This window comes from Hoplias malabaricus, chromosome 2, assembly GCF_029633855.1.
Source record: "Hoplias malabaricus isolate fHopMal1 chromosome 2, fHopMal1.hap1, whole genome shotgun sequence".
Lineage (NCBI taxonomy): Eukaryota > Metazoa > Chordata > Actinopteri > Characiformes > Erythrinidae > Hoplias > Hoplias malabaricus.
This window is the reverse complement of record NC_089801.1, coordinates 62,465,759-62,482,621: the sequence shown is the minus strand read 5'-3', so window position 1 is coordinate 62,482,621 and position 16,863 is coordinate 62,465,759. Positions and strand designations below refer to the sequence as shown.

Below are 16,863 nucleotides of genomic sequence, written 5' to 3'. Positions count from 1 at the left end.
TGCTCACGTGGGTAATGACAGTGAGACCTGGAGGGGCGTGATTGGGAGGAACGGCCCCGCTGATCTGAGCCCCAGTGGTGTTCAGTTATTGGATATCTGTGCCCGTCACAGTTTGTCCATTACGAACACCATGTTCGAGCATAAGGGTGTCCACAAGTACACCTGGCATCAGGATACCCTAGGCTGTATTTCGATGATCGACTTTATAGTCGTATCATCAGATCTGCGGCCATATGTTCTGGACACTCAGGTGAAGAGAGGTGATGAGCTGTCAACTGATCACCACCTGGTGGTGAGTTGGATCAGATGGCGGGGGAGAATGCCGGACAGACCTGGCAGGCCCAAACGTGTGCTGGTCTTGTTCACGAGTGAGGGAAAGATTGACAGGCGGATCGGTGCAGCGTCAGCAGTAATGCCAGCTCTGTACTAGTTCGTTGTGGTGAAGAGAGAGCTGAGCAGAAAAGCAAAGCTCTCGATTTACCGTTCAATCTACGTCCCAACCCTCACCTATTGTCACGAGCTTTGGGTAGTTACCGAAAGAACAAGATCGCGGGTACAACCGGCTGAAATGAGTTTTCTCCGTAGGGTGTCTGGACTCTCCCTTAGAGATAGGGTTAGGAGCTCGGACATCCGGGAGAGACTCGGAGTGGAGCCGATGTTCCTCCACGTCGAGAGGAGCCAGTTGAGGTGGTTCGGGCATCTGGTTCAGATGCCTCCTGGATGCTTTCCTGGTGAGGTGTTCCGTGCATGTCCAACGGGGAGGAGGCCCCAGGGCAGACCAAGAACATGCTGGAGAGACTACATGTCTTGACTGGTCTGGGAACGCCTCGGTATAGGGGGGAGAGGGAGGTCGGGGTTTCTTTGCTCCGACTGCTTCCCCAGCGACCCGGACCCGGACAAGCAGTGTATAATGGATGGATGGATGGATGGATATATATATATTTCGGATTTTAAGCGTTTTGTTATACGGCCTTAGAGTAATACATAAATTACATATTCAAAAACAAAAGTCTGAATTTAAAGGGCAGTTCTTAGGGTGTAAAACCAATTATGTTTCTTTGAAAAACATTATTTGAATGTTAACTGGATTTAGGAAATCATGACACTGCCAATTTCAATGTACTTTATATATTGAAATTGCTCTATATTTACATTGTTTCAAGGTTGTATGAAAAGCAGTTACTGATCTCATTTCATTGATTTGGGCTTTAAAAACTATGTATGTATACTGTCAGATATGTTGTCTCTGTGGTGGTACCCTCAAGTGTATATATTTGTACATTTAATTAGGCAAAATAATTTTATTATATTTGTATGTTTTAAAATGTGTTGAGGAATAAAACTGGTCTTTTAAGCACTGTTGTACCTTTAGTGACCAATGATGTACCTTTTTTTCTGAGAGTGTAAATTATTTAATAAAGCAGTAATTTCACCATGAACCAGATTCTACCCTTTTCTGAGGGAAGGGAGGGTAGTGGTGGTGGTGGTGTGTGTGTCTAACCCCTAATCTGGACCGAGTCTAACACTTATGGCATGCTTCTGACTCAAACTCTGTCTTGGTCTGGTTATCGTCATTTGGCCGAGTGTTTTTGTTCCGGCGAGCGTGATTCGGAGTGTGTTCTCACTGGTGGTAGAGTTTTAAGCTGGAGAATCCAGAGATAATCACTTTAATGCCACCAGAGGATGCCTGGGCTTCTCTATGGAATCAAAATAGGGTCAAAAAAAGAGTTTGTAAAACAGTACCCACAAATGTAATGGATTTTGTAACTGCATTTGAGCAACAACATACACGTAAAACGAAATCTGTAACTGTGTTTGAGCAATTACATACACGCAAAACTAAAATCCACAAATGTATTTGAATGCAAAAATTTAAAACAAAAGCAACTACAATAATAATAACTTAAAATCACAAATGTGTAAAAAAAATATTTGCATTTGTAAATTAAATGTCATGAATGTGTGAATCAGTACCTCTCAAATGGCTTAAAATGTGCAATAGCAAACCCTTTTAAGTTTCCAAATATGACAGTGGGAATTTTTGAATGAGGTGGAAAAAATCAACACATTCGCCTTCTCTGCTGCATGTGCAAATCTCTTTTTGCAGGAAAGATTTAAGATCCTGTTTTGATGGCCAATTGATGGACCAATAGGAAAGCTTTAACTGGACCAATCAGATGGCGAGGTTTGTTTAACCAATCAGAAAACTGATTTGTTGATGTCAATGATTACATGATTACAAATGCAAATCTTTTTTTTTTACACATATGTGATTTTAAGTTATTATTGTTGCTGTTGTTGTTGTTTTAAATTTGGCATTCCAATACATTTGTGGATTTTAGTTTTGCGTGTATGTAGTTGCTCAAACGCAGTTACAGGTTTCGTTTTATGTGTATGTAGTTGCTCAATCGCAGTTACAAAGTCTGTTATATTTGTGAGTATTGTTTTACAAACTCAAAATCTTTTTGACCCTTTTTTGACTCCATACTTCTCTGGTAGCTCAGACTGCCATCTGGAAGTCTTTCACAGCAAACTTCGAAGTCTGTGTATAAACATCACAGAATAGTTTTGGCTTACCACTAACAGTCTATGAGACGAGTGCGGATCTTGTCTCTGGTCTCAACGGCTGACTTTTCAGTGGTTAGTTAAGATTCTCGGTCTTACAAATCGAACTTAAACCTTCATAGACATTACTTAAGTATATGATTTCCACCTTAAACCCACAAAAGTCTCGTCATTGCTCCTCTCTCTTTCCTGCAAATTGGTTAACCCCTTCACCACCCTACTCCTCATTTCCCTACCAACTCTGCTGATAGGAAATATATAAATATAGATAATATAAGATATAGATAAAATATAAATGCTGAGTCACCAAAGAAAATCTGTTATTCTCAGAGGATAACTGCTGGCCCGTAATACTTCATCAGCTTTGTTGTTATGTTAAAAAAAAGCTCCTGAGTTTTTGCATGAAAAAAAAAGTGTGACAATCAAACTTCTTAAAAGAACTGTGATAGATTCTCCAAGACTGTCAGTAAAACTACCATCTCTTCATAAAACTCTGTGCAAAATTTATTTGCAGTGCACAGTACTATATATATATATATATATATATATATATATATATATATATATATATATAGTGCATTTTGCATGCACGTAGGACAGGAAGAGAGGAGTATGTTTTTGACAAGTTGACAAGTTAACCACATGTATTAATAGCTGAAAAGGTTTTTTCCAGTAAATGACCAGCCTGTGTGCCTGTGAAACTTTTACAAACAAACAAGTGCTACTCAGTACAGAGCAAAGCAATGAGGCTCAGCTTTATTCAACTTTTTGCAACTGAGTATTGACACTGTCTGGCAATTATCAATCAGACATTATGTTTACATATCCCAGTGAGGTTTACTTGTGTTAAAGGTTTGCTCCACTTCAATTATATATTTCAGTGGTGTCAGAGTTTAGGCACAGGAATTTCAGTTAAAAACATTTTAAAACAAATATAATAGTGAACATGAAAATAATATTTCAGCTTTGCAGTGATCACTGAGCAAGGCTGCACTGTGAACTAAGCTATTGATTAAATTTACATTTGTTCCAAGCACAATAAATAAATAAAAAATAAATCCATGCAGAATCTGCTTTCCTGAGGCAGAAGCAGGTCACCAGAGCACATCACTATCTGTTATTAAGCAGGTCATATCCGATGATTATTTATCAATACAGCACTTTTCTGAAAACAATGGCATTATGTTCTAACACTTTTTCTATTTTTATTCTCTCACAATTAATATTCTTGTCAGAATCTAAAGTATTAAATCATTCTTAAAACGGTCTTATTCACCAGCATTTATCAACCAGTTTTCATCCACATTATCTTCTGTTTTGCAGGAGTTCTTCACTGGTTCATTCACTGGTGAACAGGATTCCTCCAGCAGTTCTGTAAGAGAACTACATCAGTCCTTCACACCACACCTGAGAAAAACACTGCTTAGTCCTGGAGGAGGAGAGTTCAGTACTTTTCCAGTCCAGATGTGTGTTTGTGTGTTACTCCTGAAATACTGAGATTAAAAACTAAATGAAATAAAATTTCTAAATTCAGTGCGAGTTTGAAACTAAAGTGACAGGGGACTCCTGCAGATCATTCACAACAGAAATGAAACATTTATTCCATTAATGTAATGAGAGCACTGTGTATATATTTCTGTTGTTTACAGATCTGCAGGTGAAGGTTCCTGAGACAGTGACAGAGGGAGATAAAGTCACTCTCACATGTAAAACCTCCTGCAGTCTGCCTGACAGTCCAACATTCACCTGGTACAAAAATGGACATGGTTTATCCTCCAGAACTGACCAGCTCCACCTGCAGTCGGTCAGCAGGGAGGATAAGGGCAGATATCACTGTGCTGTAAAGGGTCTGAACTCTCCTGAGGTCACTCTGAATGTCAGATGTAAGTACAGACTCATTTCAGTTTCAGAAAATAAATAAAGCCCTATTTACTGAAATACTTTTGCAGAGAAGTGCTTTAAGCAATCTGAAAATTTTGCCTAACTTTCATTTTGCTAGTGCAGACTACTCCTCTAAATTCTGAAATGGGGTGGTGTAGTTCAGGGAGGCTTTGGAATGTGTATAAAGTCAAACACACCCTTTTGGATAGGTGAATATAAGAAACAGGTAGGAGACAAGGTGGTGGTGGGAGCAAGTTTGTCTGACATAGAAATCACGTGAGTTCACAGGGTATATATTGGGCTGAGGAGAGGAGTCTGGGGCTGGATCCTACTCCGAAGATTTTGTTACTATATAACTTGAGTTTGCTAGTATTTACGACACCTGTAAAGGCTGAAACAGGGATGTGAACTAAGATATAATTTTTGGGCAGGAGTTCAGGGCAAATTTGGAATATGTTTAAAGTCAAACCCCCAAAAATGACATGCATGTGTGGCGAGGTGGTAGTGGTCAGGAGGAATATACAATAAAGTGATGTAGCAAGACTACACCACCTAAGGGACTTTCACCCCTAGGAAATAAAAAGGGGGCGTTAAGGCCCAGAGGAAAGAAAAAAAGAAATAAGAAAGACACTCAGGTTCGTTCACACCAAGAGGCCAGAGACGTATTTCAAACACTTCCAAGTTTATTAACAATAGGTTTTAAAACAGTTTCATGTAACCAACAGGACTGGGAGAACTATCAGCAGTAAAATAATTACTAGACAAGACCAAGTAGTAGAACAGGGCTGGGCTTACCACAGCAGAGACTGAGCTCAGAGGGAGTCCCCTATACCACCACCGTATGTAATCACACCACACAGGTTACACACCCACTGCTCTACACTGACGAGTGACCGGGACTCCACAAACCAACCCTATAACCTCCTGCCGTGACCCACAGCTCCTGTCTAACAGGAGAGAGAGAGAGAGAGAGAGCAGAGAACACAAATGTAGAAAATAATAAAAGAAAAATCAAAATTCACTCCAAAAAACACCACTCTTCACATCAAACACACACACCGAGCGCTTGCTGTTAACAATGATAAATTCAAATAAAAAAAAATACAAAAGAAATCACAGAAAACAAAAACTAAAACGAAACAATGTAGTCTTTAAAACAGAACAAAATAGTCCTTGAAACAAAACGAAGGCAAAACAATGTAGTCTTTGAAACAAGACAAAACCCAAGACAAAGCCGCTGCACCGCAGGAACTGGACAAAAGCCAGGACCACCCAGGCTCAGGAACCTAAAAAAACACAAACACTAAACAATACATTCGACTAAAACCTAATTTTTTAAAAGTAAGATAATCTGTATACCTACCAGGAGACAGTAGCACAGCGTTCCCCACTGCGGTCAAAGTCAGAGAGTACAGCAGCAGTAACGACCCAAACATGCAGCACGGTTGCTACTATCACCCACCAGATTAAAAGAAATATTAGTATCTCCCAATCTGATCATTAATAAAACAGGTCAACTAGCGTTAACATACCCTCGCTATGATGCAAACACCAGAATCCAACCAGCCGACACCGGCAATCCAAGCACAAGCCAACGGCTTCCGATCGTCACGGAGCAAGCCACAAACTTCAGCAACGCTAAACACTGCCAATACAGGGATCAGACGCCGGAAGAGAAACAGAAAATGCCTTGGCAAGCAACCCACCACTGCCGATACATATAGCGCAAGGAAGGCCCGCCCCCCTCATTAATTTGAAAGTCCCACCCCAAAATCCTCAGACTGGGAAGTATAGGAGGTAAAACCAATGGCAGAACTCCATCCTGCTACACATGGTAGGCATTAAGTGCTGCAGAATGGCCAGATTGAGAGGTCTGTTGATTGAAGGTTTAGTTGTTGTCCTAGATCCTGAGTAGGTGAGGATCATGAATGAATTGCCTTTAATACACTAGTGCATGACAGAGTGCCAAGTGAGACAGTAGAGGAAAAGTATTATTCATTCATTCCTTGTCTGTAAACGGTTATTCAGTTCAGGGCCCTGGAGGGGGTACCAGTCCTACCAATGTGTGTTTTTTGGACCGTGGGAGGAAACCGGAGCAAACCCACGTGGACATGGGGAGAGCACACCAAACTCCTCACAGACAGTCACCTAGAGCGGGACTTGAACCCACAACCTCCAGGACACCTGGAGCTGCGTGACTGTGACACTACCTGCTTTGCCACCATGCCAACGCAATAGCATTAGGTTTTGTAAATTGAATATCCTTTATTGATTATGATGAGGACAGATGTATTAGAGTGGAGGAGGATAACACGACTGGGTAATTCGAGTCCTCAAAGCAATAGAGTCATCAGAGTTGATTGCGAGACAGCTGAGATTATCGGAAGTGGGTCAGTGGCTGCCATAAAAGGTGCTATAACTATGAAATAAGCAGCATTCATGAAATTGAGAGGTCTATGATATGCTGTAAATGTGCTATTCTAGGAGCATAGAGGGAAAAACTATAAAGAGTAAGTGAAAAATGGAAGGTTGATCTCGAGGGATGACAGGTGTGGCAAAATTTGAAGCCCCAAAAAGAGGAGCCGATACACAGCAAATTCACCAGTGTTAAATCAACACTATTAGTGTTAAATTAACACTGGTGAATTTGCTGTGTATTCAGCACTGCAGGAACAGCAAGATGGAGAGAAGGCAGCTCTTTATGTGGGATCTTATCCTGAAAAACAGAATCTGAATGGTTCTGAGGAGCTTAAATGTGGCAGCATGGTCGATGACGGGGATGCCCTGATGGCGAAAGGCAGGTGCTGGAGAACAAGACAGTATGTGAGGTGGTGAATCAAAGATGAAGTATTCCAGGGGATCCAGGGAGTGTCCAGAGCACTGGGCAGGAAAGCTGGGGCTGGGAGTGGCAGAGACACAAAGAAGAGAAGTAACAACAAAGATCCACAGTAGGAGAGTGCATGAGCTGCAGATGCAGGGCTTGGCTTAGTTGCAGAGAGTAGGAGATCACAATGAAGGTTCTCAGCAGCATCTGAGGAGAGAGTGCAAACTGCAAAGCAGAGGGTGGCACAGCCGTGAGGGAAAAGGTTGGGACAAAGGTCCACAACAGAAAAGAGGATGAGCTGTAAAGGAAGAGGTAGGGTGCTGTGCAGGGATTGGAGTGAATGTCCATGGCAGCATTTGAAAAGAAAATGAGATGGAAAGTTAGGGTGCTGATTTGTGTCAGAAAAATGCTTTAACATGCTGTCTACTTTCTGTTTCAATATTTTCAAAACTTCCGTTGGCTGTAGGCAAAATAGTTCCCTGGTAATGTGCAGAAAAATTGCAGATTCCATAACTGTTTCTTATGCAGTTTAGGTAAATAATTTCAAATGCAGTCATCTAAGGCACAGGCTTGTAATAGAAAATGAGGCATCAAGACTAATGCCTTCAAGCTTAAACAAAACCAGGAAGAGTAATAGGAAGGCGAGGAGGCTGGGTTGGTGTGCACAGCAGTAGGGAAGGCCATATCTGAATCTGCAGCTCCAGCAGGGGACACTGAGTCAAGAGAGGATTTTGTGACCTTATCGAATCACTGCATGGGGGCTCTGTACACCAGCAGTGGTGGGTGAGAGACAAGATGACTGTTCCACTTGTTAATGGAATGATCGAAGGGGATGCCATACTCCTGTAGCCCTGTAGCCTTTCAAACAGAAAAGGATGAAATTGGAGGCTTGAGACCACATGCCAGCAGTGGGAGAGGCGGGGTTTCACTCCAGGTGTTGGTCGCAAAGGAGAAGCAGGAGATACATAGTCTGAGCAGAAGCTGGTGTGGTGGAACTTAGCACAGTCACAGCATTGGGGAAGCAGGCATGACAATTTCTGAACGCATTCCCCAAATTCATGGAAGTCATGTCGTTGTTTGGTCAGATATGGAAGTAAGAGGAGGCTCTAAGTCACATGCCAGTGACAGAGTTGGGGGTTCACACAGGGGCTGGCAGAAGAACATTGAGGCTGCGAGTAGATCCGGGTGGGAGAGACCAGATTGTGCCACAGAGCTTGGAGTAGCTGGAGAGGTGGGAGAAGCAGGCAAAACAAAGTTGATTGCAGCTCCAAATATGAGGCAAAGGATCAGCACAAACAAACTCAGTGCGGAGGAGTGTTGAGGTCCATCTGGTGAGCCAAGTGAAGTGAGTTTGTCTGGTATGGGAATTACAACTTGGAAATTATACCTTGAAAATCGTAGGGTATATATAGAGCTGAGGGGAGGAGTTTGGGTATGATCCCAAAATTTTGTTATTACATAATTTGAAAAAATGACTCTTGAATGAAAAGACTTAATGTAGTTTAGTAGAACACTTAATATAATTTAGCAGCCCATGGCCCAACAGGTAATGTCTTTAACACATAGCTCCAGGATTCTTCGTTCAAACTTGGCCTTGGGTCACTATCTGTGAGGACTTCAGTGTGTTCTCTTTGTTTCTGCATGAGTTTCTACTCACATTCCAAACTCACATGTTGATTAGTTGACTGTCTGTGTGAAATTATCTACAGGTGTGATTGCGTGTATGTGACTGGATTAGTGTATGAACCTGTCCAGAGGTGTGATGCCCTTGGTCATTACTGGAGCCCTATCCAGGGTGTGTTCCTGCCATATGCCCAATGATATCCCGAGAGGCTCCAGACTCACTGCAGCTTTGAAAAGAATGACATGGTTATAGATAAAGAATGAAATAGTTTTGGACAACTGCCACTGGTCAGGACATTCAGTCTGTGCAACTATTTAATTCCATGTGCAATGTATCATTCTACCACTAGATGGCCCAAAGACTGTCTCAGTGTCCATCAGTCCTTCTGGTGAAATAGTGGAGGACAGCTCAGCGATTCTGGAATGCAGCAGTGATGCTAATCCACCAGTGGAGTGCAGCTGGTTTAAAGGAACATTGTTAGAAACACATTCACAAACCTATACAATGAATGAGATCAGCTCTCTGGACAGTGGCGAATACAAGTGCAAGTGCAGAAATGAACTTGGAGAGAAATACTCTGAAGCCCTAACTCTCAATGTTTTGTGTAAGTGAATTTTCACTTGATCAAACGGTATGCATTTGTCTTGTCCTGTGAGGACTAGCTCACCCACAGTTGTTATTCCCTGTTTAGATCCTCCAAAGAGTGTCTCAGTGTCCATCCGTCCCTCTGGTGATATAGTGGAGGGCAGTTCAGTGACTCTGACCTGCGGCAGTGATGCTAATCCCCCTGTGCAGAACTACACCTGGTTTAAGAAGCTGGACAACAGACCTCAGTTGAAATCAATAAAACAGAAATACAGCATCTCAAACATCAGATCTGCAGACAGTGGGGAATATCAATGCATGGTGACCAACACACAAGGGTCTCAGTTCTCAGAGTACAACACACTGACTGTTTTATGTAAGTCTTAATTCTACTTTATTAAAACTTCTGACCATATAGAATTAAATATCTGTAAAACATGGTTTATGTTCGCGACCCTGAAATGGAGAAGCGGAAAAGAAAATGTATGTATGTATGTATGTATGGTTTATATTTGCAGGTTCCATACTAGAAATAAAAAAAATAAATAAATCCAATAAATGTTAGATGTAGATGTGCAACGCTAGCAGTGAAATACAGGGTGAGTCAAAAGTCGCAGGACTGAATACCCCAGTAAGTAATGGGTATTCTTTTAGGTTTTCAGAACTTAGCAAGTAATCTTTTAGGCTATGCCCAGAACATGGCTGCCATCTTGAAAGCCACCATATTGGATCATGGGCAAGTTTTTCCACTGGGAAAGTGGTCATGTATTGTATCAAAAAATTTGAGGTCTGTCTTGAGATTTTTGACTCACCATGTACAAACATTACAAACAATGTCTGGCAGTATTAAATAATGCAAACCTTAAGATTGGCAAAGTAGCAGCAAAATAAGTGCAGTATATAAGTGGATGAGTGTAATAGTGCCTTAAACCCAAAGTAAATAATTATATATACATATATAATGTATATTATATATATATATATATATATATATATATATATGTGTGTGTGTGTGTGTGTGTGTGTGTCACGTTTTACTAACAGAGACTCTGCTATTTGACATTCTGCAATTGTCAAGAATTGTAAATAAGAAGGTGTTTTTAATGATGTGCCTTTTTAAATAAAGATTTAAAAGGGTTTTTTTAAAAAAAACTGTTAATTTACTTACCCCATATGTAAAATGTCTTTCTACCACCAGACGGCCCAAAGAGTGTCTCAGTGTCCATCCTTCCTTCTGGTGAAACAGTGGAGGACAGTTCAGTGACTCTGACCTGCAGCAGTGATGCTAATCCACCTCCAGAGTGTAACTGGTTTAAAGGAACATCATTTTTATCAAATGGAGAGAACTACACAATGAACAGGATCCGCTCTGTGGACAGTGGAGAATACAAGTGCAAGTGCAGTAATGAACACGGAGAGAAATACTCTGAAGCCCTAACTCTCAAAGTTTTGTGTAAATATATATATATATTAATTGTTGTGTTTTCTACAGATGCTATGCCCTGTGATGATCAGATCACTCACTGCTGTTATTCTCTGATGTGTAGATCCTCCAAAGAGTGTCTCGGTGTCCATCACTTTCTCTGGAGTAACAATAGAGGACAGTTCAGTGACTCTGACCTGCAGCAGTGATGCTAATCCACCTGTGCAGAACTACACCTGGTTTAAAGAAGGTGAAACCTCACCTGTAGGATCTGGACACAGTTACAGCTTTACACTGAACTCCAGAAGCAGTGGATGGTACTATTGTTTCACTCAGAATGAATATGGGTCTACAAAATCAGCTGCAGTTCCAGTCAGTATTGAAGGTATTTAAAAAAAATATATATATATTTTTAAGTGTTTTCTGACTGTCTGGCAGCTTTTAATAGAACATATGCAATATTTGTTTAGGCTTTTTCTGTCTCTGTGTCTCTCACCAGAAAAATCCATGCGGTATGTGGGGGTTGGAGTTGGAGTTTGTGGGGTTGCAGTGATCATTGCTATTGTTTTCATGATGTGGTAAGAATGAATTTGTTTGAGAGTGTTCATTCAGGTACATTTGCATTAATTCTTTTCAAGTATCTTTATGCAGCAAAACTATGGAAGAGTAAAAAACAACACTAAAACACAGAATAAGGTACCCTTGAGCAAGGCACTTAACCAACAAATGCTCCCTAGACATCAGGGATGGCTGCTCTGGGTTTCGGTTCACAGTCTGTAATAACATAATTATTATAAAGATTATTCTTTAATCATACTGAATCATGAATCATACTGATAAATCACTCTTTTCTAACAGCAGGAGGAGGAAGAGTGTGAAGAACAGCGTGGTGGAGGATCATGATAATATCTACCAGGTGATCTGTTTAAAGACTGCTGTTGGAGTGAAGCTGCACAGTGCTGTGTTTCTGCTGCTGGAACTGATCAGATTAAACTCCTTGTTTCTCACACTATGGAGTTGATGTTGGGGATAAGAGCAGAGTAAACACTCCATTCTGCGGTGGAGAGGAGCTAAAGCAGCTAGAGTCATTACACATCTCCACTTGTAGATGGCTCAGCCGCATGGAAAAGGTCTTTTCATATCGGGCACCAAAATGAGTTTTGGGTGATCTGATAACTCCAATAACTTCTGGCAGTTTGAAAGTGTCCATATGACCACATACAATTGGTTTGATTATGTAAGTTACAGTTGTTGTGGGCAGTACTTAGCTTTTGAGGGTGTATAGCAAATTAAGGACAAATTGTTTTTTTAATTCTTCGTGAAACTAGAATTCTGGAATAAAGTTCCACCAATCTGAAGATAACATCTCTGGCTGACCCCACGCTTCTCTACCCCCGCTCTGCCAGGGGTTTATGATGCCAAGAGTAAACAGAGAGACATACCTTTATGTTCTGGATCCCTGTACCAGACCACATACTAAGGCATTTGAATAATCACTTCATTTAAGTTTATAGGACTTGATATTAAAGTCCCACTTGTCAGCACTAATTTATGTCGGCTGCCTTAATTCATAGACAAGATAATCACTTCATTGGGATCATCACATGGGCACCATATCATCTGCGTTTTGTTTATAGGCCAACACTTCCATAGGGCTCAACAGCAACAACCTGTTGTCCCAGATGCAAGTAGCTAGGAACCTTCTATACTCTACATCAACAGGGAAAACATCCCACCTGTATGCCACTTGAGTTATTCTGGCTCAGCTGCTATGTCTGCATACCTAAGAATTTTGCATTGTTAGGCTTCATGATTTTCTGCCTCCCATGGCGTTTAATTCCACAATGGACAGGCATTTCTGCACAGTTGATCACAAGCCCAGAATAAGATTATTTCTAGAGGAAAAATGATTTAGATCGTTTTGCATGTTACAGTCCCAAGCAATGTCCAGAGGGGTTAATTCTCTTTGCACTTAGTGCTGGTCATGTTAAGGCACGTATAGTTGCATATAATTGCCAAGTATGAACATGGTCTCTGAGTGCTTTTCAGGTGGCTAATTCTCAATTGCAGTTTGTGATTGTGTCTCAGCACTTTCATACACAAAAGCACTTCATGTAATATTTACAATTAAGCACATTTTAAAATAATCTACATAACTTGTTTACTCACATCTTTTTCAAAACATACATGTTCACACTGTTAATTAACAGTAATGGGTAATGTCTTGTGAAGTCTAAAACTATTTTACTTATCAACTAATTGGAAGAATACATTTCGAGGGCAGAATTTAAGCAGAAATAAAAGTAGTTAGTTGTGCCCTGTGACAGCAGACCATTGTTTAAACTATTTATATTTTACTGTTCATTATGGTACAATATTATGGAGTTAGTGTTATTTCCAGACTGTTGATTCATAATGCAAATGTACTTGTTGTTCAGTGAAGAAATTCTCTGAAATTAAGCCCCAAATCCTAGATCATGTCCACACCAGTCTGTGCACGAAGAGATTTACATCAGGGGTTAGGATCACTGCAAGTTACACCTGATTGGCCACAATAAAAAAAATTCTTTGCCATTTTGAAAAAACATTGTGAGGCCTCAAACTTCTTATGTTCTCTAACCCTCCTCTTTTCAGAACTATGACCATAAAGCTGAGGACGACACATTTACAGCTCCTGACCCCATGCCCAGATCAACTGATAACATGTATAGCTCAGATGGAGTAAGAAACTCTTCAGACTTCACTCAGACATTCAGATTCATGAAGAACTCCTACACACCTCAAATGTCTTCATGTCTCCTCCTCTGCTTCATTCTGTCTCTCCCTCAAACAGACTGTCCGTTCCAGTCCTTCTGATGATCCGTACACAGCTCTGGATCCTCAGTCCCACACTTCAGAATATGGTAATCTAGCAGTGAGTAAATCCTTCAACTGAGGATGGTTTAGTAGCTCTTTAAGACACAGCTCCACTGTGTCTCTACTCTGGAGTCTCCATCACCACCATCTGAACAGCTTCACCTTCCTCATCTGTGAATCATCTACTTGGATGAGTGTGTTTTCTTTGGTCTTGTATTTGTCTTATTCATGTTCCCGTCTTCCTCTCTTCCGCTTGAGCTTTCATTTGTTTTTACTTTCTGTGCATTTTTTTCCTCCTCTGTCATCTTTACATTCTGTGTATACATTTATGATTTAATATTACAAATATTAATAGTATAATATTTAAAAATAACTACATGTATCAGCTCATAGAGTATGGAGAGAGATTAGTCTCAAAATACTTTACAAATGCGTAAATGTAAATCCAGAAATAAAACACAAGTCACAAATATGTTTCACTAATCACAAATGAATACATCCCACTGTGTGTTTCACAGTCTGCAATTTATGCAAATACAGTTACCTTCATAAATACATGTTTTTGGATTTCATATATATATATCACAATTTTATGCGAAAATAAATACATTTGTTTAAATTTATATTGCAAATATTTGTAAAGTCGAAGTCTCGAATTTAAAATCGAGATTCGAGAATCGAGAAATGCAGGATCAGGCTGCATTTGTATTTGGATCGGGTGAAATGTGAACGGAAAGTCTCAAAATCCAAAAGCCCCACAAGAGGAAATGAACAAATGTACGTCACGGAAAACTTGTGAGTGACTTTATCCACAAATGCAGATTCTACATTTTACAAATAAATTTTTAATTCGAGATTTCAACTGGCTGAGACGCATTCAAAGCTGTTGTAAAATACATGATATATGCACACCTTTGCCTGCTTCACAACTTCTGAATTCCATATTCATTTTGGAATATTGTGTGGGTTAACACTGGATGAATGGTGTGAAGGGATTGTCCAGATTAATATAATATTAATAAAATTATATTATACAAAAGTGAGTGTTTAGTGTCTAAATGTTCATGTTAACCTGCTTAGCTACCAGAGTTTATATTAGTGAAGGAATGGTTGAGCTAAAGGCTAAAAACACAGCTCAGGGCTAGCTCTATACGTCCTTCAGCATTAGGGTCAGTAGGGTTGATGCAGAATTATAAATTGGGCGTAAGGGTCCCTTCAGAATGAGGACAGAAATGTAATTTTTTCTAAACTAAAGAACCCTGAATATACGTGAGGATATTTAGTTCAATTGAGTATCTATGCATTGCTCACATGTTGCTTAGCAACGGCGTTCGCCGTTAACAGACTATACTCTGTGGTGGAAAAATATTATATTGTTAATGAATAAATACGCTTATTAATTGAACATTTGTGCAATTTTTTGTATTTTATGTTTCATAAAATAATGAGCCACTCGAGGCCGTGTGTTACTGTGATTTTAAACTTACCCATGACAAAACTCGCAGTAACACACAACGTCTCGTGGCCTATTGCTTTATTTTACATCTATACTAAAAGTAATGTAGCTTTATAATTATTTATCATATACACCGATCCCACTTATTGTAATGGAATATAATATGATTTAAGCCTGTTAAAATATTCTCAAACCCTATATGTTAACATGGTGAAATCATACATATGTTATTAAAAGACCATTCTGAGTAGTTATAAGTCATGTAAGAAGCCTAACCCTAAATCTTACTATAACTCTAAACTTAACATGAAGATTTAACCTGAAGAGTCCAGTAAGTGAATAAATCAGTGTTGTTGTTAATAAGAAACACTGTTTTCACAGTTCTTCTTTGGGTAAATTGAGTATCTGTAGTTGAATCGCATCACCAGTGGGTGTCTCACATATTGAACATACAATAACTACAGGTTATCTTCTCAACATGTTTTATTAGGTATGCTCTTTTAGTAGTTTATTTACATTTTAGACCTGAAATCATGTTGCATAATCCTTGGAAGAATAATGTTTTAAAATCAGCCAAATTATTTGGTTAACACTATGCACAGTTCAACCTCAATATGACGACCCTTACATTAAGGACGTGTATGCAGTTCTTGACCCAATGTCCAGGTCCTATGGTAATGTATCATCACATGATTTACTTGAAATAACTTCTGCACTTTTCAAATTTAAACACATTCACAATACACATTCACACATCCATGGATCACCATCCTGTTATCAGGACACACCTGTTTTTTACTTCATTCCCTTTATTATCCATTGTATGAAATAATTTTTGTAAATTTAGTTATTAATCAAGAAGTTTGAGTTTTTTGTTTGATTTTATTTTGCTCTTTTTTCTTTTAATATTTTCAAGTTTTTTTTGACCACATTGTTATTATAGGTTTTGTATAATTTTTATTAGCAGGTTTTTATATTTGCTGAACTGTAGTATATTTAATGTAGAGTTTAAATAAAGACATTGCTGGAGATTGTCTCATCTCCAAATACATAGATCTCACAGCTCACAACATGATCTCAAATGTTCTCTGTCCTAGTCTAGAGAAATAAATGAACACACACACACATATATATACATACACACACACACAGAGTTAGAGTGAGAGAGAGCTCCTATATTCCAAACCAATGAAGGTGATCTCAGTACAAATAACAATAAGTGTGAGTGTTTTCTTCGTATCTAACAATGGTAGATGATTACACTTAGTTTATCCAGTTGTATCTCAGGTGTTTCTGCTTTCTGTCACAGCTGTTACACCATCACTTTAGCACCAGTTATCGTCACATGAAATGAAACATGTTAAGGACATGAAATGAAACTTGTTAAATTCCTCTAGAAGGCGGTATAAACCAGCAATAGATAACATTACCACCACACCGACCACAAGCTCACCACTGAGGCCTGAGTGTTCAGAAGAAAAGGAAATTCTATGTAAATATATAAATAGACAAGCTGGTCAGTATATATCACTCAAATCTCTCTACAGAAAGATGAGCAACAAAGACCAAAATCACTGATTAAATGGAAGATGTTCATCATCTCACTACTGCCTTAGTATTCTACAGTATACTGCAGTTCTTTCAGTATT

The 16,863-nt window shown here is 39.5% G+C and overlaps 1 protein-coding gene across 1 annotated transcript in view; it reads left to right on the top strand.

Moving 5' to 3' along the window:
- The window catches only part of LOC136677750 (sialoadhesin-like), a 77,758-nt gene that overhangs the window by 24,920 nt on the left and 35,975 nt on the right, over positions 1–16,863 (top strand). The window contains exons 7-11 of the mRNA XM_066655362.1: positions 4,430–4,448; positions 9,244–9,498; positions 9,586–9,855; positions 10,678–10,932; positions 11,027–11,152. Of these exons, the coding sequence (XP_066511459.1) occupies positions 4,430–4,448; positions 9,244–9,498; positions 9,586–9,855; positions 10,678–10,932; positions 11,027–11,152 (925 nt within the window). The remainder of the gene's footprint in view (positions 1–4,429; positions 4,449–9,243; positions 9,499–9,585; positions 9,856–10,677; positions 10,933–11,026; positions 11,153–16,863) is intronic.